We start from the raw sequence: 25,057 nt of genomic DNA on the forward strand, positions 1-25,057 counted from the left end.
AAAGCCAATGGGGTCCAATGTTGTTTTGGACCCCACTGACTTTCATTCTATGAACTAAAACAAATCAAAAATTTCTTCAATACACACTTACAAATAAAGGTTCCAAAAAACTGATGCCATTAAAGAACCATTCAGTGAACAGTTCTTAAAATAACCATTTTTTTCCTTAGTGTGAAGAACATTTAATATTCTATGGAAACTTTTGTCTAATGAAAAGATTAAAGGTTCTTCATGGAAACACAGATACCAATAAGGAACCTTTATTTTTCATACAGGTTTGGAACGCATCCCTTTAGTGTGAACTATCCCTTTAAGCAAAATATAACATCAACATACATGAATAAAACCCTTATATTTCCTAAAACGTTTAAAGGTATATGTCAAGAAAATACAAAAACATTGTGTAAACTTGACACAATGAATAAAATAAATATTAATATAAGAAATATTTTTACTCTGTTCTACTCAAACAGAAACTTAAACAAATTATCCTAGCTTTGTAAATAAAATAAAAAATCCCCCCTTCCAGATTCGTAATACCTCGGCTATGACTTCCCCTGAGAAAATGAATAACAATTTCATGGTTTCGAGGACAAACAAAAACAAATGACAATCTGCCCGGAGGTGTACCGCCTCGAGATTATTATCTGATCTATAATAAAGCACAATACAACTTCAAGATTGCCAATATACACTCCAAGGTCATATTTGTCCAAGCAAATATCCATGATATCACCATAGTCCAGTTTGTCCAGTTTGAAAGATTCACATGACCCTCCCAATATTTAGCCTAACTCTTAAACTGTATTTTAAAGGATTTAAAGATCATGATCATGGTGGTTTGCTCTCATCTTCCAGGCTTATTCTGACCGGTGATTCCTCGACCTAGTTTTTTTTTTTTTTTTTTTTTTGTGAGCTGTGAAATGCTATATGCTGGGAAATGTGCTCCCGGTCACGTTTTGAATAAAGATTTGCAGTTAAAGTTAAAGCAGATAAAGTAATGGATGTGTAGCAGTTCTGTCCCCTCCAGTTAAAGAAGAAATGGGACAAGTGTGTAAACCTCGCAGGGATTTGAGTTCATAAAACACCTCTCAGGAATCTGCATTTCTTCCCGCTATGAGGGATGAATACAAACCGAGTCTCAGAGACTGATGGAAAAAAACGATTAAATCACTGTTTGCCTCCAGGGGAAAGATTCAACACAACTTAAAGCCTTACTTTACATCACGTGTGGAGGTTTAACACACAAAATTAATACAATATTATAAAAATAATAGAAAGAAGGCTTTTCTTTCATGCATGATAAGGGCAAGGTGAAATATATATTTATTAAATGTTTACAATATTTTTGCTGATATAAAATTTTTACTTAAATTTACTTTAAGACAAGAAAAATTTTAATTGTGTCCCTTATTTAAACCTAAAATTAGTATTGGAACAGTTTAAAACATTTCACTAGTTTAAATAAATTATCAAAATCTGTTCTTTATAAGTGTCCGTTCAGTTTATCAGCTTAACAATAATAATAACCATTTCGTAACAATGGTTCATTTATGCAATCACTTAAAATGCTAAGGAATATGTAGAATCTTTCAATCTAAAATATTGCTGGTTTTATGAAATTTAAGTTATAGAAATTATTCAATGTAATGGTAATACTTTACAATAAGGTTCGATTAGTTAAGGTTAGCTAAAATTAACTAAGCATGAGCAATACATTTGTTACAGTACTTATTAATCTTTGATAACTTTGTCAGTTCAAGTTCATTAACTAATGTAACCGGATCCAACTTTAGATTTTAATCATGTATTAGTCAATGTTGAGAATAACATTAAAAGATTAATAAATGCTTTAGATATACTTTTCATTGTTAGTAAGCGTTACCAATTAAATTATTCTTCCTTGTGTTCATTTATAGAGATGTATACTTGATCATTTAATCTGGGAATTAACAATGACTTCTATGAATTAAAAATGCATTTCAGAGCAAATTCAAATATATTGAGATGTATATTAAACATCATAAAAAGGCTGAGACATACTGAGATGTACTTTTACACACTATTTAATATAAAACCCCCACATCACAATCTGAAACGCATAATAGGGTTTTTGAACAGATCATGTGGTGAAACAGATACTAATAATGCGATTAGCGTGAGCAGAGCAGGAATGATTTGTTTTGATCAGCTCACTGAACTTAACTTCACCAGACTTACTGTCGTTGTATTACGTGATCTTTTCTGTAAACTGCTTGAGTAAATGTTTGGTAAAAACTAAGGCAGAAAGATTCAAGATGAATTGAGAAATCACAATTTGTTTTGTTTAAAATAGATATCACGATTCTCCCCATTATTCTGAACAGACAACTAAACAAAATAACGTCATTTACTAGAGGTCCTGACGAAATGTTAATTGCGGCAGTCTGTTTATAAATATTGAATTAAATTGAATTATTCACGTTTTATTCGGTTTGAATGAATGATTCAATGACTCATAAAGATTTGCTAGGTTCAATACTTTTAACGAATCTGTTGAATGAATGATTCAATGGCTCACTCATAAAGACTTGCTTGGTTCATTACTGGATGAATCAGCATTTTTGAATGAATCTGTTGAATGAATGATTCAATGGCTCACTCATAAAGACTTGCTTGGTTCATTACTGGATGAATCAGCATTTTTGAACAAATCTGTTGCATGAATGATTCAATGACTCGCTCATAAAGATTTGCTTGGTTCAATACTGGATGAGTCAGCATTTTTTAACAAATCTGTTGAATAAATGATTCAATGAATCAGTCATGAAGACTTCACTTATGTCATTACTGGAAGAATCAGCGTTTTTGAATTAATCTGTTGAATGAATGATTCAATGACTCACTCATAAAGACTTGCTTGGTTCATTACTGGATGAATCAGCATTTTTGAACAAATCTTTTGCATGAATGATTCAATGACTCACTCATAAAGACTTGGTTCATTACTGGATGAATCAGCATTTTTGAACAAATATTTTGCATGAATGATTCAATGACTCACTCATAAAGACTTGCTTGGTTCATTACTGGATGAATCAGCATTTTTGAACAAATCTGTTGAATGAATGATTCAATGAACCAGTCATAAAGACTTCACTTGTTTCATTACTGGATGAATCAGCGTTTTTGAATGAATCTGTTGAATGAATGATTCCATGACTCACTCATAAAGACTTGCTTGGTTCATTACTGGATGAATCAGCATTTTTGAACAAATCTGTTGAATGAATGATTCAATGAATCAGTCATAAAGACTTCACTTGTTTCATTACTGGATGAATCAGTGTTTTTGAACAAATCTGTTGCATGAATGATTCAATGACTCACTCATAAAAACTTGCTTGGTTCATTACTGGATGAATCAGTATTTTTGAACAAATCTGTTGCATGAATGATTCAATGCCAAATAAAAAATTTTAACAGTCACTTGTCGCCACCTACTGGTGTAACGATGTAATTGATACAATCATTATTTGAAACGTCAAGTCATTTTCAAAAGATGATTTGCTTTATTTTGATCGCCAACGTAGACATCAGTATTTATATCCCAACTATAAACTTTTACCCCAGTACTTCTGTCATAATTTGTATTATAACAGAAATAATAATACTGTGTGTTTGTGAAAATGTTTCATACATAGGAATACATTAGGAATAAGATTGCATGGGTGTTTTAAGGATTGATCGTGCAGCTGTACTAAAAACATGTTTAAATGTAATTCTTTGCTTTGTCTAGATGTGTTTGCAGCACATTGACATTTGACCTCGACGTGACAAACAGCATGTTTCCCCGAACCGCTCTTTAAGGTGCTGTAACAGCTCAGGTTTGCACCAACACACACATGAATCTGCCAAGACAGTAAATGAGAGCCGAGTACAGCTTCTCTCGCAGGAGCTCAGAGAACGCGAGGATCAAGGTGGATGTTTGAGGAAACAGATGCTTCGACTGAACCGGCTCGTTCTGAAGCTCCGCAGAGAAAACAGCAGCTAAACGGCATTAGTGGGAATAAGCAGAGTCTCGTTCAGGCCGTCAGTGTCTGAAAGACATCCCAACCCAGCAAGCAATAGTTCACCGTCTAGGACCTAGGTTAACTAACCTAGTTAATAACTAATGATCTTTGCAACAGATCAATCAATCAAAACTAACTTTAGCTGGACAATAACTTTATTCTAGAGCTGCTGTAAAGCCAAAGCAATCTCTGTTACTGTAATCTCCTATTATCACTGTAAAGCCACTTTGAAACGTTCTATAATGTTAAAAGCGCTGTATAAATGAAGGTGACTTGACTTAACTATAGACGGCTATGAGTAACACACTTCTAGCCAAAATAACCTTGAATTTGTGTTACATGTCGTTTTTGCCAAAATAACTTGCAAGATTGTATGATATTCCATCATGTAAGCGAAGTAAACAGTGATTACAAGGTGTTTGGTTTCATTTCTTCACTCATTTAATTTATCTAATTGATGACTAGTCTATTCTTGGGCGATGGTTTAGACGTCTATTAAATTTTCACTGACAACCCAAATTTTGCCTTGTTTCAGCCTAGAGGTCAGGGCGGTGTTTGGACGGCTAATATACATCTTTTAAACACAAAATTACTTGTTGGGAATGCTTGAGAGGAACATGCCAGATCTTTATGAGAGGCTGCTAGATTATTTTACAGGAGTGATTTAAAAGTGTTAGTTTTTCAATGTTGAAGCATCTTATTGTAGTTTAATATATACATATATGGACCCTTTCCACAGACTGTGATGATGCGTTTCCACAGTTATCAACATCACAAATTACGTTTTTCCATATACATTAAAAAAATTATATACATTTATAACGCTATACACTTTGTGTTATACATGGAAGCTTATTTCCAAAAAAGGTAATTGCGACTTTTTATCTCAATTCTAACTTTTTATCTCACAGTTGCGTGATATAGTCGTAATTGCGTGTTATAAAGTCAGAATTGCAACATATAAAGTCAGAATTGTGAGATATAGTCGAAATTTGCTTGTTAAAGTCAGAATTTTGGAATATAAACTCACAATTGCAAGACAAAAAGTCAGAAATGCAAGGTTATTTCTCACAACTGCGAGTTTATATCTCGCAATTCTGACTTTATATCTCACAATTCTGAGAAATAAAGTCAGAATTGCAAGATATAAACTCATAATTGTGAGATAAAAAGTCAAAATTATCTTTTAAAATGTTTTATTCTGTGGCAGAAACAAGCTTCCATAGTTATATTACCTCAGCAGTAAATAAAGCAGACAAAAAAAAATAATTCACATCATCTCTCTTCTTACGGTTGTAATCAATCTCTCAATATTTTTTTCTCTCTTTTGAGAAGTTGTGGAAACGTTATTGTGGATTTTTTTTTCTTTCATGGATACAAAAATCATATCGTCTCCAGTTCACCGCTACAAACGTTTACTCAACTATGACGACTTCCGCTTCGGAGAACCCTGGAAATGTAAAAAGGGTCCTTCGTAAAGTTGATTTCCCTGAAAAGTGCATTTAAAATTTGTTCTGTTTGCATTCCAGAAGAAAACTAGATCAACCAATCAGGTTAGTTTGGGGGCGGGACTACCTGGTTGGCCGAATGAGGCTTTGAAGCTACAAACTTCACCTTTCGAAAATTATTATCACTTTGAATCAACATTTTAGTTGAATCAACACATTCTACAGTTTTGCATTTTTGAATCAACATAATTTTTTTTGTTAATTACAGGAGTGGCCAAAAGTGCTTTTCCCAGGCCGGACATCACTAAGTGATTATAAAATGTATACAATATTAATAGGCATTTCATGGACTTCTTTAGACATTTTTGATCAACTAACTATACAAGTTGGTTCTTACAGTACAAAAACGAATCACATACCAAACACTTAACACTTCAAAACCTGGAGAAGCAGAAGGAAAGCACATGTCCACATGAATATGTAAGAAAGGATAAGACACACATGTTCCTGAGCAGACCTTTACTCGGGCTGTTCGGTGTTGGCATCGTATCATGAGACGATGAATAACGCCTTTCAAGCCAGAACATGTCTGGCAAATCCCCCAGGTTTCCAGAAACACAGGTGGTGTCTTTGGAGGAACCCGGGAGGATGGCATCTCGAAAGCATATGTGATCAGCGGACAAACAGGGTCAAGAAACAGGGTTTAACTATCAGCTGTAATTAGTGAGAGAGTTTCAGGCCACTGGAATGAATAGTCTCTCGCCCCTTTTGGGACAATGCTGCGGTGCCACTGAGAATCTTACATTCGTTAATCTTGTACATTGCTTTTTAGGATTACATTACAGTTATATAAGTGTTCGATGTCAACATTTTTGTAAATAAAAAAATATCTATACGATAGTTCAAAGTTTGGGGTTGATAAGATTGCTTTAATGTTTCTGAAAGTGTCTGTTGTGCTCACCAAGGCTGCATTTATTTGATAAGTAAAATGCAGTAAAAAATGTGAAATATTATTACAATTTAAAATAGCTGTTTTCTATGTGAATATATTGTAAAATGTAATTTATATCCTGTGATCAAAGCTGATTTTTAGCAGTCGTCAGTGTCACATGATCCTTCAGAAATCATTCTTAATATGCTGATTTGCTGCTCAAAAAACAGTTCATATTTTTGTGTAAACACTTTTTTTTCAGGATTCTTTGATGAATAGAAAGTTGAAAGGCATTTATTATAAACAGAAATCTTTTGTAACATTTTCAATGTCTTTACTGTTACTTTTAAATTATTTAATGCATCCTTGCTGATTTGTGAAGAAAAAAGCTTAACATTTCATGAATATAAATCTAAAAATTACTGGGGCTGCATTAAAAAAAAGTTAGTATTGAGCCATGCAATCTTATTTTACTGCAATTTGTTATGCGGAAAGTGTCATACGCTCTTCAACACGCCGACTGAAAGGGCCTTGACAAAGGTAAAACTGCTAGTTACATATTATCTAAGATAAAAGGCCTATTGTACTCGATTCATCTGTGATGTAATATTAAAGCCACTGAGATGAGCGCGTCACAACAACAATCTCACTACTACTACTACTACTTCAAAAAAAGAGGAGGTGCAACTAAGATCTGGCATGATTAGCTCCTTCCCATAATGCACCAGGACTGAGGGTCAAAAAGTGGCATTGTGAGATTGAAGATAACACACACCCCAGTTCACTTCAAACGCTCCATGTTTCCCAGAGTCTGCATTGATAAAGGCTTGGTTTCCATCAGCATTAGGCCGGGGCTTTGTGCTCAAACTACCCCAAAACTTCAAGCCGCCTGAGGGACAATGATGTATAAATTAGCTGCCAGTTCAAAGTTTAATCTAATCCAGATTTCATCAGAACAGCTTTGAAAGTGGATGGGATGATTTGTCCCGTCTCACTCCGACCGGAAGCTCTGCAAGGCTTCTTTAGTTTCAGCTCATTAACCTCTCAGTGGTTGGAGAACCCTGAGCATGCAAGAGTCTGAGACAGAAGCAACAAAGGGCAAGACAGGACAATGCCACAATGTCTTCCTAAGAACATTAAGGAGATGAGAAATGCCTGTTTTCTAACACTCGCAGGACTCATGCGGTTCAAGAGCACCTATTACACTTTTTGTTCATCTTCAGCTTCTCTTTAGTGTGTAATGTTGCTGTTTGAGGATGAAAAAGCTCCAGCTCTTCTCTATATCAGTGTCAGTGTTTCTGAACTCCTGAAACGCCTCCATTGTAGTCTTGAGTTTCTTCCGGGAACGAACACGCCACAATATTCCTCATTATAATAATTCATACGCAGAATAAAGGGGCGGGGCCTAGTTGAGTTAGTTAGTAGTGTGTTAAACTGGCGGTTATGGTAAGGGGGCGGGACATTTCCCAAACACACTCGAAGCGCTCGATCAATCACACCACACTGCTCCAACCGACCAATCAGAGCACAGTGTGCTTTTCAGAAGGAGGGGCTTCATAGAGACAGGAAGTAAACAGAGCGTTACTGACAGACTGGGAAGAGAGGAGCCACAACAATGGAGAATATGAGGAGAATAATCAACATTCAAGCAGGAAAACCTGTTCTAATAGAACCTGAAAACTACATTAAGACTTGTGAAAGGGTATAATAGGTCATAATACGGCCTATATATATATAATTCAGATCCCCATTTTCTTTTTCATAAAAAACCTATTCTAGTAGACCTTAAAAACTAAATCAAGACATAACACTGCCTCTTTAAGTGCCAGCTAGTCATGTTTATCTAATAGTGCAGGAATCGAAAAGTGGGAGTTCTTTCCTGAAAGTTTGTGCTGACACAAACTGTTTTCCGCTCATCCGTTTACATAGGCATCAAAAACGATGACCTGCCAGAGTTGTTCATCACTGGACGCTGCAAATGGGCCTTTATCTTGCAGAGATAAAAGCTGGAGGCGATTTCGACGCTTCAGTGGCTGATCTGCTCCAATCCTCACTCTGTCGCAATTGAATTCCCATCCAACCTTTGCCTTTAAGAGGATTTGTCCTCAAGGGAGTCAGGAGGCCATGGCATTTGGGAAGAGAGGGGGGGATGGGAAAAACTTTTCTCCAAAATTGAAAGGTGAAAAACAACAGAACGAGACCTTAAAAGTAATGAAATGTGAAAGATTTGTCTCCTTGTCCTATTTCGTACGAGTGTTCGATGGAAAGCCGAACAGCAGGATATTAAATTGCAGGGTGAAGTGATGTTTTTCTGGCGCAGAAACCCATCTGTGTTGTTTTGCCAGAGAGAAAAGGTGTAGAACATATTAATAAAGAGAAAGAGGGATCCAGGCCACAGGAGAAATCAGCAGGTGGTGATCACTGATCCCATTATATGGGGCTAATCCACAAACTAAAGCACAGTCTTCTTACAACCTACAATTTCTGTTCTGTTACTTGAAGTGGCCTCGCGAAAAACATCTGTCGTTTCTCTTCATCCATCAGTCACTTAAGAGAAGCGGTGGATTCTGGTGTAGCTTATTATCATAAAGTGCAGGTCAAGTTTTCAGACTGTGCACTAGATAAAACGCCATGCTGCTCTTTCACATACATGCAAAGTTGCATTAGGGATTATTAGAGCTTTACGAAAGCATCAGGGTTATAGTGGCACATGCAAGAGCTTAGTTGGATTGGTCGGGTTCACAAATCAGGACACATGCTAGAGGAGCAACAAACAAACCTATATATGTTTTTCAGTGAACAGACGAATAGCACTGGGACCATATGGGTCAAGAAACATGCGATAATCAAACCAAACAGAGCCTGTACGGTCTTTGAATGAATTCGACTGAAATTAAACGCCTCAAAATGCTACTAAAATTACATTTATTCAACTAATCACATGAGATCAACATTAAAGACACTTGAGAATTTAAAAAAGGCGTAATTATACGTATTTTTATGTAGCCAACAAATATCTGATAAATTAATTTTGCACCATTTTGTTGGAATAAATTTAAATAAATATAAATATCAAATGAATTAACCATCACAACAATATAATGCATGAACAACCGATACTTATTTTGAGATTTGCAAAGGAAAAACATTTAACAGTGTTATTAAATTATTAGTGTTTTACTAGATTAAATTTGATGGCAAATCTAAATGTAAAAGTAGGAGGAGATGAGCAAGCACAATTATCCAACATCCATCAACATATTTGCCTGATACTTAAAAGATTCCAGACAAAGCCTTCACTTTCTAATGTACTTTATTCCAGATACTATTCACATGATATTTTTAGATAAATTGAGCAGCATTTTTCCATCCAAGCTCATGTGTGACCAGGATTTGTCGAAAAACCAGCTGCAAAAACAGGACAGAAACTGAAACGAAAGAACTTTGTGTGTGAACAGCAGATGTAGAACATCTTAAATGATCACAGAAGTACTGGGATTAACATTTATAGTGTGTATATAAATACTGATGTCTTCGGTAGCGATTAAAATAGAGTGAATCACCTTTTGAGAATGACTTGACGCTTCAAATAAAATGCATCATTTATATTGTTACACCAGTAGGTGGCGACAAGTGACTGAAAAATGTATTTGTCAATGAATCATTCATTCAAGAGATTCGTTCAAAAACGCTGATTCATCCAGTAATGAAACAAGTCTTTATGAGTGAGTCATTGAATCATTCACTTAACAAATTCATCCAGTAATTAAACAAGTGAAGTCTTTATGAGTCATTGAATCATCAACCCAAACAGATTAAATATCTTTAAATAGACTGCAGCAATAGACATCTAGAACCTCTAGCAAATTACATGTTATTTTGTTTAGTTGTCTATTCAGCATCGTGGGAGAAAAATTGTGATTCATAATTTATCCAGAATCATGCAGCTCTAGTTTGGACCATATTTCATAAAGTAAATTGATTCGTTCTACATACATCTAGTCTTCCTGACAACAGAAACGGGAGGATTCTCAAAGCTTATGGCCAAATTCAAATTCATATTTCATCATGTAAATAATTCAGCTTTGGCCAACAGAAATAGGGCCCGTCCCAGAGCTTGTCTGTGCTTTAAATCTTTGATGATGAGCAATAGGAGGAAGAGGAGGCGATGGCTCGTCCCGTTAGACAGAGTTTATCCGGACATGCGAGACTGTTGACAAACTGCACCACAAGAAACAAGCTTTGAATCTCTGCCAAACCTCACACACACTGTTCTACCCCGCTCGCATACTCTCTGCTGTAATTCAACAGGAATGTGTGTGTGTGTGTATGTGTGTGTGTGTGTGTGTGTGTGTGTGTGTGTGTGTGTGTGTGGTTTGAACGAGTCGCTTTTTCCCAGTCCCAGAAGCATTGAAAACCCCTTTCCCCATATGGCTAACCAGCCTTCAAAACAGCACTGAGAGCCAGTCTGGTCTAATTGTCTGATAAGGCTCATTTTGGTTGTTGTATGGAAACACAGACACTTTAAAGGCACAATTAATCGCTAAAGCTAGATGTTTGTCAGGCTAAACGGTAACAGAAAGAAGTCTAGTGGCGACCAAAGAGAAACCACCACCACGTGATGCTTCGGTTTATTACCGCGTAGAGTCAACATTATAACTTGTAGTACTGGTCACGCTAACATTTACTCAGTTTTTCCATGAAAGAGGCTGAAATAGTGATCTCAGGACTGAATGTGTCTGATTTGCACTGTCAGTGCAGCGTGAAGAAAGAAAACAAAGCCAATATTGGCTGAGGAGTTTGACGACGGAGATAGAAAGCAGGAACAGATGCAGAGAGCAACAAAAGGAAACTCGCAGCGCCAGATAGCGATGTTTAATGTCCTACAGCGCCTATACGCAGTAACAGAGGACACATGCAAGTTATCCTGAACGTGATGGATGGGCCAATAACTAATCAAAGTGTCCACAAAGAAAAATCTATAGTTTAAAACACATGTGCCAAGTTGCTAGCAACATGCTCTTTGTATTCATGTTGGTTTCATTTGGTTTTGAAAACGTTTGTATCTTCTTTTTTTTTTTTTAAACGTGAAATAAAAATTCTTATACGTCTAATAAATAAATGGAAGTACACATCTTAATCATTATTCATTAAAAGGTTTGTAAATATATTACATATACATTTTATAATAGAATATATATGTAATGATTAAGATGTGTACTTCCACTTATTTATGAGAAGCATAAGAAATATATATATATATTTATATTATTATTTTTCACAAGTAAGACGAGTTATTAATTGATTAATTTAAGTTTGTGGGAATGAAGTCACAGCATATTAAATGTTATAACCTGAACTAACCTTTCCTTGTCATAAAAACATTAAATTATCTGCCATTTTAAGAGATGTTTTATCACTCTGACATTTTTGACTTTATATCCCCCCAAGAAAAATGTTTAAGTATTTTTTGAATAAATGAACAAAGAATGACCCGGATGCTGAACGCTAACCTGAAGTTTTAGAAAACTCTTGGAAAAAATCTATGTAAAGCTTTAAGTTCTTGCAAAACGCCTTCTCTATAAAGAAAAATGACTTCCATCGTATTTTTTTACTACTATGGAAGTCAGTGGAAATCAAAAATCCTGTTTGATTACCAACATTCTGTAAAATATCTTCTTTTGTGTTAAACAGAAGAAAGAAACTCAAACAGGTTTGGAACAACTTGATGGTGACACAAAAAATAATCATTTTAAGGTGTTTTATCTCTTTATTAGTATTATGATTGCAAAATATGTTCATGTTTAATGGGTTATTTATGTTTTTCCTGAGGATAACGTATGTTTACAGGCTGTGAAACGGCACCATTTTCCACAGGCTGGTTCTCGAAGGCCGGTTCAGTGCGGAGCGTGTCGATTTCATTTGTGCGAACAATGACAAGCCACTCATTTGGACCGGCTCTTTTCTCATCTAAACAGTGTGACGGACGAGAAAGAGCTGGAGAGCCGTTCTCAGCACACACACGGGTGTTAGCAGTGCATTAGGGCAGATTAACAGCGGCGCGTGGGGCTGTCGAATTAATGCATCAAAACTCCCGAAGGGTCAGCATGCTTTCTGAACCACAATGATTAAAGATCAACAAAACCTGCTCTCGGGCCGCTCGACTCACCGCCGCAATCGTGTGTTCAACTCGTGGTCTGATTAGATGAACACAGCTTAAAGAAAATGGATATAGTGTCAGTGGTGCGATCGATGGAGAGGACCAGATTTCAGAAAGTTCAGAAGTCCTCAAGTCTCTTCAACCTCCCTTGATGCTTGAGTGTGTTTTAAGAAAGGCCACATGCACTGAAGCGATCCAGACAAACCCTCTGCTTCTGAAGTGCAGATCCGCTTTCCAACAGTTCCCAGAACAACCACTTGTCATTGTCCAACGCTTGAATACAATTATCGACTTCACCTTTGGTTAACTGTAGTTACACTGAAAAAGTATTTGTGCATTTAAGGTGTAGCTATTCATGGATGTGTAAGAACGCTCATATATATTAGTAGAAGAAATCTGTCTTTTGTTCAGAGGGATCTGCGGTTCACAGGTTCATCAAAACACTGTGCAACTCTTCTAACTATCTGGACTTTACCAATGAGCTGAGGAGAAAAAAGAAAGAAATCACAATATATTTTTTAATTCTTCAGCAGGAGGCATGAATAAACTATCAGAAAGTACATTATAATACAATCACTATATTTTAGAGGAAAATAAACATTAAATAGTGACTATGGAAAATAAAAATGTGGCCTTTGATGGTAAAAGGATCCTGCTCATTTCAAAAGAAAAATAATGCGTATTTTAACAGAAAACAATTAGTTAAACATGCAAATACTTATGTTACACATCTTTGGCATTTTCAGAAAATGTGATCATTAAACATAATATAATTATAAAAAAAAATAAAAGGGTGGTTCTTGAGGCTTAAAGCATCCCGCATCTTAATAATTAAAATTCGCAAAAAATAAATATTTTTTAATTAATTATTTTTATATAAAAGAAAATCTATAAAATAAATTATACACGATAAATAATAAAATGACTATATAGACAAAAAGAAACTGCAAACTCACGAAAAATGCATGAATTAAAAATGCACATATATAAATACTTAAAGGGGGGGTGAAATGCTATTTCATGCATACTGAGTTTTTTACACTGGTAAAGAGTTGGATTCCCATGCTAAACATGGACAAAGTTTCAAAAACTAAGTTGTACGTTTGAAGGAGTATTTTTGTTCCAAAAATACTCCTTCCGGTTTGTCACAAGTTTCGGAAAGTTTTTTTCGAGTATGGCTCTGTCTGACGTAAGATAGAGCGGAATTTCCTTATATGGGTCCTAAGGGCACCTCTCCGGTAAGATCGCGGGCGCGCGCGCACTCGTAGACCAGAGCAAGAGAGCGAAAGCAGTTCGCCATCAATGCGCCCTGCCCGGCTTTTGGGAAGTCAGTGTCACCAAAGAAGTGTGTTTTTGGTTGCCAGGGCAAGACAACCCTGCACAGATTCCCAAAGAACCCAGCGTTAAGAAACCCGTGGATGGAGTTTGTTTTCCTGAGCATAAACGGAGTTGTGTAAGACTGTTGTTCCCTGCATTTCGACGATGATTGTTTTATAAAAAAAGCCCAGATCGTCTAATGCTTAAGGATCGAGCAGTCACAATGATAAAGGTTCGCGGTCGTGCGTTGGAACGGTGAGTAAAACTGTTGAACAAATGTCTCTGTGTGTTGTTAGCTCGGCGCGTTAGCACAACTTTAGCTTCGCCCACACGGCCCGCCTCCAGCCGCTCGTTTTTTTCTGGAAAGACTCGGTACAGCCATCTTTCTTTTATAAATATAATAAAACCAAAGACTTTTTGGAGATATGAAGGATGCAATATTACTCTATAGGTACTCAAGATTAACAGGAGATTGAGTGAAAATGAGCATTTCACACCCCCTTTAAGAAGGACATGTCTGTGGCGTATATATTTCTGGAAAATTTACTCATTATTAACATGAAATAATTAGTATAAACATTCAAAGTGTGGTTTTTGAGCCTGATGATCTTTTCCAGAGTAGAATATTGCTATTCTACTAAGCAAACAAACATAATTCAGTCACAATCAAAACTGACTCGAGTCGTTTATTTCTAGCAGAATCAGATCGATCAGAGACGTGCACACCATCAGATTATGAGAAACACACACTACAGAGAAACACACACACTACAGAGTCTCACTTCAGCTTTTCCCATTATAAAGACAGCAAAGAGCGACAACCAAGGCTTCTGAATAACAGGATCTCACACGTTCCCTTCAGGAACTGCATTGTACTTTTGGGCCTCAACCATAAACAACCATAAACAGTATTGCGAACACTATCAGTTTTTACCACCGAAATTTTGTCTCCCACAGGCGCATTGCTCTCAAAACAGAGCACTAATAAGAAATACACTACTTCTGTTCAAAAGTTTGGGGATTTTAATGTTTTTGAAGAGTCTCTTCTGCTGCATTTATTGTATAAAAATTATTACAATTCAAAACTGCTGTTTTCTGTGTGAAAATATAGTAAAGTGTAATTTATTCCTGTGATTTCAGCATCATTACTCCAGTCTTCAGTGTCACATGATCCTTCAGAAATCACTCTAATATGAGGATTTGATGATCAAGAAACATTTACGTTTATTATCAGTGTTGAAAACTGTTTCACATTTTTTCAGGGGTCTTTGATTGATAGAAAGTTCAAAAGAACAGCATTTCGAAACAGTTTAATCAATTTAATGCATCCTTGCTGAACATATCCACATTTTACAACAATAATGAATACGATATGCAAAGATGCATTAATACACAATTTCTGTGATTTAGGGATTGGGTTTATATATGGTCCGTGTCTTTGCGTTCATTCGTTTTAAAATTGAAAGTAGAAAATGAGAAAACAGCTCATTTATTCATTTTATTATTTTTTTTACATGAAAAAAAAAATGAATTCGGCTTGATTTTATATTTTTGGATTCAGGGGTAGAAAATATAACCAGTAAAAACATAAAATCAAGTCAAACTCTCATTTTTTTCATTTTCAAAAACGAATGAATGAGCCGTTTTCTCATTTTTCTCCCTTAACTGCATGAATTCACATAAACTTCGGCCTACTTCTCAAGCGTGGTTGAAAACCACTTTCACACCAAACAAACTCTTGACGTCAAACACTTCTGCTCCAAAGGCTCTAGTGTGAAAGCAAAAACAATTGTGAAATATTATTCAAATTTATAATTGCTGTTTTCTATGTGAATATACAGTAAAGTGTAATGTATTCCTGTGATCAAAGCTGAATGTTCAGCATCATTACTCCAGTCTTCAGTGTCACATGATCCCTCAGAAATCACTCTAATATGAGGATCTGATGATCAAGAAACATTTACGTTTATTATCAGTGATGAAAACAGTTTCATATTTTTTCAGGGGTCTTTGATTGATAGAAAGTTCAAAAGAACAGCATTTCAAAACAGAAACATTTATAACAAATGTTTTTTGGTCCCTTTTAATCAATTTAATGCATCCTTGCTGAACATATGCACATTTTACAACAATATATGCAAAGATGCATTAATACACAATTTCTGTGATTTAGGGATTGGGTTTATATATGGTCCGTGTCTTTGCGTTCATTCGTTTTAAAATTGAAAGTAGAAAATGAGAAAACGGCTCATTTATTCATTTTTTAAATTTATTATATGAAAAAAAAAAAGAAGAGAATTCAGGGGTAGAAAATATGAATAAATGAAAAAATGAATAAATGAGCCGTTTCCTCATTTTTCAACCTTATACCAACTGCACGAATTCACATAAACCTCTAAAGATCTAAATCATAAAGATCTACTTCTCAAGCGTGGTTAAAAACCACTTTCACACCAAACGAACTCTGACGTCAAACAGATTCCCGTCTGCTCCAAAAGCTCTAGTGTGAAAGCAGAACCCCGTCCACTCCAACCACTGCTCTTCAACCACAATCCTCCAAAGGAACTTTCCATTTGCTGAGCTAATAAAGAGCAAGAAAGGAGTGCGCTTTAAATGGCCGAGCCGAGGGTGTTTTCGCTGCACGTCGGGGGGGCTCTGGGTCATGGCTTTGCACCCTTGAGGCTCCTTACTGTCTACAGTAACACTTCCAGTCCTCGCTCAGTCGCTCGCGTTGTGTGTGGATTCCCACTGGTATGCATGACTTTATCCCTGTGAAAGAAGTGCCTCCAACTCTCCGAGGAGAAAACCACCCTGAGCCGAGCGGCTTTGAAGCGAGCGAACGCACATACGTGATGCAGATGTTTGCGGCGCCGGCATAAACAAGCACAAGGCATGTGCCATCGGAGCATAGCGAGTTATTCCCCTGCCCTACTCTGCCTCTTCATTCTTTCCATCTGCTGGGAAAGAAGATAAAGAATAATGCCACTGTTCTTTGGAGTAACCGAAGACAGGGTAATAATAATGACGAGCTTTCGCTGCAGGGAGAGGAGAAGACGGCAGGGCTGATGACAAAACAAGAGCACTCTGGGATTCCTTTACTTTCCGAAGCCTGCGGAGACCATTAAGGATTATGCAATGTGGAAGAGTTAAAAAAAGGAGTCCCTGCAGGGAAGAGAGGGATGCAAGGCTTTCTCCCACGTGTCCACTTTACATGCACGCTGGAGAAGAGAAAAAAGTGCCTCATTTACACTGCCGTTCAGACATTTTTAAATGTTTTTTAATGTTTATCTTTTTTGCTTACCAAGGCTGCATTTAGTTGAATAAAAACAGGATTTTAAAATAACTGCTTTTTATGTATTTTGTACTACATAAACATGTACTACACTTATAATAATAATTCATTACATTTATATAGCGCTTTTCTCGGCACTCAAAGCGCTTTACATAGAATGGGGGATCTCCTCAACCACCACCAATGTGCAGCATCCACCTGGATGATGCGACGGCAGCCATATTGCGCCAGAACGCTCACCACACACCAGCGACCACTTGCTATGTTTGCATCCAAACTTGTGAATTTAAAAGGGTGGTTGAATTTGATTTCTCTTTTCTAACTTTAGTTAGTGTGTAATGTTGCTGTTTGAGCATAAACAACATCTGCAAAGTTACAACACTCAAAGTTCAGAGCAAAGGGAGAGATTTGCTTTTAAAGAAATCGCTTTTTAAGGACTACAACAAACGGCTGGTAGAGACTACACCACATTCCTCCTGGGTTAGTGACATCACCAACCCTAAAATTTACATAAACCCCGCCCCCAGAACATGATTTATAGAACATCATTACAGAATATGCTAATCAATGACTAGAAGATAACTACACATCAGCTTCATAACTTCACCAACTAACCATTCAGACACGTCCTGTTGCTTCTACATGTATTCACTTCTTCTCGATTCTCTCCATCATTGTCTGACTCCGGTTTGAACACAAGGCTGAAAGTGTTTGAAATGTTCAGTGCATGTGTGTGTGTGAGGTAAAATGACACGAGCTCTTGAAGCTCCGCCCCCTGCGCCAGGAGCAGCAGCTCATTTGCATTTAAAGGAACAGACACAAAAACGGTGTGTTTTTGCTCACCCGCAAAAAGTGACGACTTTAACATGCTATATAAAAATATCTATGGGGTATTTTGAGCTGAAACTTCACACACACACTCATCTTTTTTTTACATCTTGTGAAAATGGTACCTTTTCGCTTTAAAAGTTTGTGAATAAAGCAGCGTTTCCATTCAAACAAAATTGTCACTTTCTGGGAAATTGGCATAAAATAATCCTCATTTACACCGCTGTTTAGAAATTGAGGGTCAGTACGATTTTTTTATATTTTTATGTATTTTTTGCTTACCAATGCTGCATTTAGTTGAAAAAATAAATACATAGTAAAAACAGTAATAATGTGAAATATTATTTTAAAATAACAGTATTTTGTACTGCATAAAAATGTACACTAGCTGTGTTTCCAGCCAAAGTTGTGAATTTAACTGGAATATTGTATAAAAAAATTGCAAATAAAGCAGCGTTTCCATCCTTAAAATGTACGTTTCTGCAATCAGGCTTTCAGGCAATCTGACCTTTCAGAACCACCAAACCAACATTAGAGATGCTGCGACGCCATTGGTCCTCTGGTTACACCAGTTATCCAATCACAGCCTCTGCTGAGGCAAAGCCACATGAGTTTATTGAGGGATTTATTCAGTGAATGTGTAGTTTATGCGCATGTCTTCTTATCAGATAAAAAATGTATCCGCCTCAGTTTATGCATTTATTTGATTATAAATACAGTAATACTGTGAAATATTATAACAAATTCAAAATAACTGTTTTCTATTTCAATATATTTTAAAATGTAATTTATTCCTCTAATGGAATATCAGAAAATGTTGAAGACTTCACAGTTTAAAGGTGCCGACAGCCTCCTCACGGATTCGTGGATGTGTTTTCATTTATCACTTGCAATCAAAGCCTGTAAACTGAAGTATGCATCTGCCAAATGCCACAGCATGTTACACTATTATTCTTTCATAAGCCAATATTCCACCCTAAACCATTAATATTTACAGAACACTTCAGGGCCCTTATCTCGCAGACTCAGTACATTTTTCAGTACGCAGGGTTTGTGCGGAAGTGACCTTGCTAATCAGGAATGGAAAAACATCTGAGAGACGTGAGGAGTGAGAATACGCTCAGTGTTCAACTGTCTCTCTTCATCAACATTCTCATTCATTTAACCCTTCGATTCCTGCGTCCGGCCTTGTGGAGCGGGTCAGTAAAGCTCGCAGTGTAAACACTTTACAGTAAGGTGCATTAGTTACCATTAGTTAATGTATTAACTAACATGAACTAAAATGAGCAATAAATTTGTTTATTAATCTTTGTTCATGTTAGCTAATAACACATATAGCTGTTCATTGTTTGTTCATGGTGCATAATGGTAACAAATACAACTTTGGATTTTGATAATGTATGAGAACATTTTGAAATTCATATTAACTAACATTAATTCTGTAGAAGTATTGTTCATTAACTAAGGTAGCTAACTAATGTTAACTAATGAACCTTATTGTAAAGTGTTACCAAAAAAACATACAATCAGATACAAACATTTAACTTGAATATCTTTTCACACATTACAAAGAAGAAATATCTGAATTTATGAAACTATGTTTAAGACTCTGCCCCTCCCGCACAACTGTGGGACGTTATAACAATAATATCCAAAATAATCTTGACAAACTATATCATTTGAAAGCTTTCAGACTCTAGTTTTCATATTTGGTGGCTGTTTTTCAAAAGAAATGACAGAGCAATAGATCAATTTGATCCATTTGTGATACGGTGATCTATAACACACACTCTGGTTCAACATCCAACAAAGACATGTTGTTGTTTTGTGTCTCTACAGTTTCTTCTGAATTGCTGCTTATATGGGTCAAAAAATGTATGTATGTATGTATGCATATTTCACCACAAGTCCGCATGTTGAAACTTTAAATGCACGTTCATGACACTAAATAGGAAAAAGTCGGAACATTTCAAGAAAAACAACATAGGTTAAATAGAAATGATAGCTCATGTTTACCATCTTTGGCTGACAAAATATTTTTCCCTATTGAAATAAGTGGGATAAAGCTCATTATTAGCTCCATAAGGTAAAATACCAATATATAACCAAGAAATGTTATTATTTCAGGTCAGTACAGTTGCCTTAAAACATTCAAATATGTGGGTCAAATTGACCCTCGAACATCAAAAGCGTAATAGAAATTGTTATGTGTATGTATGTGTCAAAAACACATCAGCGTTTTGAAACCTTGCAAGTTCATGATCCTAAATGAGAAAAAGTCACAAAATGTCGTAACACAAGGATGAATTGTAAGCATTATATAATCAAATCGCACTGGATATAATGTGCAATAGTGGCAAAACAAACTATAAAATGGGTTGAAAATAGTGCTGGCAAACATTTAGCTAGTTACAAAACAGATTTAAAAAAGCGTGTTTGCATCGATGGCAAGAAGACGGTGGTGATCATTATGTCTCTTTCTAAACGCTTGGTTGTGTTGAAGCTGTCTCAGGCGACAAGCGTGCAGTGACCTTAACTGCATTAAATCTCCATTTCAGACGATAGATCTGTGTTCACACGTCCCACCAAAACATCTCGCAAATTACACGGTGGAAAATCTGGCCGCAGAAAACACACCAAACTCTGACAGGTCCAAAGCAAGCCATTTCAGAGTCAGAAGAGACATTCTCAACGCCATATTCACAGACACACCAGTGCTTTGTGTTTACACTGGATCATCCTGGAGATTTCAGGCCAGATAACTGTAATTGCTCTTTATAAATGATGCAGGGATAGAAAACCCTCGGTATATACAGTCAAACCATAAATGATTCAGACACTAGATATAATTTTAGATTTTTTTCACTAGTGTGTGCAGGACTCTATAGTTCATTTATGTAAGAGAGGAGAGCAAAATAAAGTAAACTGTGACATATTATACCCAAATATTCTTCATGCAGTGATTACCAGTGACATTTATAAAGATTTGGGACCAAAAATGATTGGGTCACTTTGAGCTGATCATGTTTTGCTGAAGTGTGTTTTGTCTTTAATTGCTAATGCTCTTTTTACACACAGACTGAACACAATGAAGCATTGCTTGGTGATTGGTTGAGCTAAACTGGTATTATCTAATTGTGTAGTTAAATTTAACAGCTGACAGATATTCAACATAATTCATGTGTGAGACAGTCTAACAGAAGGACGGACAAAACCAGTCAAATATCAACTGAGTTCTGCTCATATTTTATCACCATTTTCTAAACTATAGCGAATAAACTGTGATAATGTGAGAAATGTTGAAGGCGTCTGAATACGTTTAGGTTTGACAGTAAATGCCTCGAGGCCGTGGTGAGAGAGTGAGGTCCACATCAATGGGAGGAGATCGTACAAATACAAACCAGCATGCCAGTCAACCATGGAATTACAAAAGCGAGTGCCAACCCTCTGGCATTTCGTCAAAAAATTACTGGCTTATTCAGGATCTACGTTCATCAGATGCGCTGCCAATTAACAGTATAATAAAGCAGGCAGACAGAAATGCAATCAAGCTCCTGCGGAACATTAATGAATGTCACTCGCAATGCTCCAAACATACAGTCAAACCAAAGATTATTCACACACCAGATATAACTCTTGATATTGTTTCACTAGTGTGTGCAGAACTATAGTTCATTTCTGTAAGTGAGGAGAGCAAAATAAAGTAAACTGTGACATATTATACCCAAATATTCTTCATACAGTGATTACCAGTGACATTTATACAAATTTGTGACCAAAAATGATTGGGACACTTTGAGCTGATCATGTTTTGCTGAAGTGTGTTTTCTTTAATTGCTAATGCTCTTTTTACACACAGACTGAACACAATGAAGCATTGCTTGGTGATTGGTTGAGCTAAACTGGTATTATCTAATTGTGTAGTTAAATTTAACAGCTGACAGATATTCAACATAATTCATGTGTGAGACAGTCTAACAGAAGGACGGACAAAACCAGTCAAATATCCACTGAGTTCTGCTCATATTTTATTACCATTTTCTAAACTATAGCGAATAAACTGTGATGATGTGAGAAATTGTGAAGGTGTCTGGAATAAAGTTTGGTTTGACTGTACATATTCCATCCTCGTCTTCGATTCTGATGAGAGAAATCCAATGCAAAGCCATCCAGGACTGCATGTGTTCACATTCCAGCAAACCGAGCCAAGTGTGTGAGCGCGCGTCTGATTTACAGCTCCTGCATGTTAAGCTGCTCTAGAAGCACCTGGTCACGTTAAGCAGAAGTTGGACACATTTTGACTTTGGACAGAAGACATGTCTGGGGTTACAGACAAAATGGGTGCCTTTCAGGTTTGCAGTCTAGATGTTTAGCTCAGCAATGCACATTTATAAATGTATAGTTTCCACTGGCGTTCATCTAAATTCAACAACGACGTTTAATCAATCCTAAAACTGCTAGTCTGGATTCCTCACTATGAGGAAAAACCCTTTATACCCAAGTTAGTGTTTTTATGGCAGGATTTATAGTAGAGACTGTGACTGGTGAAGTGGAGACAACACTATATAGGCTATTTCTCTACCATTCATTTCACAGTGAAAAACTATCAAGCTCCATTACACATTTTCCAAAATGGTCAGAAACATCAAACGCAAATATTACAGACATTTGACTAGGTATTTTACAATAAGGTTCATTAGTTAACATGAACTAAGAATGAACAATACTTCTACAGCATTTATTAATCTTAGTTAATATTAATTTCAACATTTACTAATACGTTATTAAAATCAAAGGTTGAATTTGTGAACATTAGGTGAACTAACATGAACAAACAATGACTTTTTTATTAACTAAAATTAACAAAGATTAACAAATACTGTAACAAATGTATTGCTCATTGTTAGTTCATGTTAGTTAATACATTAACTAATGTTAACTAATGAACCTTATTGTAAATTGTTACCAGTATTTTTAAATATCGTTCATGTTTACTTCAACTATATTCCTATTAACACTATATATATACTTTGTAGTCTATGTAAAACAACAATACGAAGCTGAATTAAAAAACACCGCTGTGATTCACGAAACTGATACGTGACACATTACATCATCCAAGACAATACATTTCGAATCATTTGACACATTGTAACGCATGAATCATCACAGAGAAACTGGTTACTTTATAACGTGGCTGTTTGACTTCACGCTCAACTAACAACAACCCCCCAGAAAACCTTATTGTTCTCGGTTGAAACTCACCCTTTCCCCCGAAAGAAAGGCTGTCAAGCCGAGGGTTAATATCATCCAAACGTTCCTCATAATTCCTTAGTCTTCCTTGTGAAAAGGGAAAATAGCGTCTGTTTCCACTTTTGGAGAAACTCTTCCCTCTCTCTCGTTCAATCTCGCTCTCGCTCTCTCACAGGACTCAAATCCCCGCGGATACGTGTTGCTTTTTGTGTTGCTTATTCCTCCGCGCACTTCTGTACATTAAAATAGGTCGCTTTCGATGTGTTTCGTCGAGTCTTGCGTTTAAAGCTGCACTCGTCTCGTAAAGGTGAGTTTATCGTGAGGTCTCTCGGCCATATGTCTGAAGAAGAAGAAGCAGAAGAAGTGAAGCTCTGCTGCTGTCGAGCCACCCGCAGGACTGAGAGGAAAACACGGGTCAAACTGAGGGAGAGCTCGAGCAATGATTGACAGAGAGCGCGACCGTATGGGCGCGTGGACGGGGAGAGAGCGCGGGCGCGCGCGCGTAAAGAAGCCACGAGCTTTTCTTTAAACTTCAGTTTTGTTTTTAAAAATTTTCTTTTTAAGAATCCATGTCTGATTTTAATGGAGGCGTGTTATTATTCTTTCCAATTATTCAGATGCATGTGATTATGTAAAACATTTTGTGTATGAAATTAATACATTTGACCTACTAGTTATTTGTGCGTTGGATCGGACTTTTCAATGAACAGGTTGAACCGGTTCCCCAAACCGTTCTGAACGGACTGAATCGGTTCAGCTACTCGATTCCTCATTAAACCGTGCCGTGATTGGATGGATTTCCCATTATAACACACACTATATGTTTAGCAACAACTGTTTTCTGATGGCACTATAGTGAGTGTGTAAATGTGAAACGACCTGCTGGAACGAGGTCAATCTAAATTCATTCCCAATGCAATGTCTCCCCCTAGCGGACGAATGCGAGAGAGTTCAAATAACTCTGAAATAATCCTGTTTTTGATTTCTTAACCTTCTCTGTGTGGCCATGATCTTTATTTACAAGCCATAATATACGAAATAAAAATAATTCTACTTGTTTTTGTAACAATGCCGTGCATTTGAAGGCATTATGATGCAGTAATTCGGGATTATTGAACTCGATTTGCCTCCTGATCTTCAGTAACCAATCAAACCTCGTGTGCGCATGCGCAGTTGCACTCTTCTCACTTCACAAACCTGGATTATTAGCTGTGGTGTTTTAGATTGATGTGATGTAAAGTCCTTCTGCCAGAAATCCCTCTTGCACATGTATCAGCTCTATCCAATACTAATAATCATACAATAAAGTCAATAAATCATTAGTCTAATAGTTGATACAGGAGATCAAGTGTGGCATTTTATTTATCCATGTAGGCAAATTTGCATACTAGGTTAGGGTTAGGGTTAGGGTTATGTTTTCCTAATTCCATCCCCAACATTAGAAAGCATTCCTTACTCTTCTGAGGGACAGTTTTGGGGACAGTTCACCCACAAATTCAATATTGTTATTAAAGGAATAGTTAACCCAAAAATTCTGTCATCATTGACTCACCATCAAGTATTTTCAAACCTGTATTCATTTCTCTCTTCTGTTGAACATAAAGGACGATATTTTGAAGAATGTTGGTCACCAAACAGTTTCTGGTCCCCATTGACTTCCATAGTATCAGCGAGGTTTTCCCAGAATCCCAAAGCTGAAGGCAAGAGAAAGTTCATTCAGTCAGGCAACAGAACAAAACAGATGCACACTTTGATTTTTAGTTCAGTACTTGTGAA

The 25,057-nt window shown here is 36.5% G+C and overlaps 1 protein-coding gene across 1 annotated transcript in view; it reads right to left on the reverse strand.

Annotated features, from left to right (window-relative positions):
* The window catches only part of sdc2 (syndecan 2), a 40,192-nt gene extending 16,428 nt beyond the window's left edge, over positions 1-23,764 (reverse strand). Inside the window, exon 1 of the mRNA XM_081376755.1 lies at positions 23,294-23,764. Within this exon, the coding sequence (XP_081232881.1) occupies positions 23,294-23,353 (60 nt within the window). The 5' untranslated portion in view covers positions 23,354-23,764. The remainder of the gene's footprint in view (positions 1-23,293) is intronic.
* Positions 23,765-25,057: the final 1,293 nt, after the last annotated feature.

This window comes from Scardinius erythrophthalmus (assembly GCF_964197995.2).
Source record: "Scardinius erythrophthalmus genome assembly, chromosome: 10".
Lineage (NCBI taxonomy): Eukaryota > Metazoa > Chordata > Actinopteri > Cypriniformes > Leuciscidae > Scardinius > Scardinius erythrophthalmus.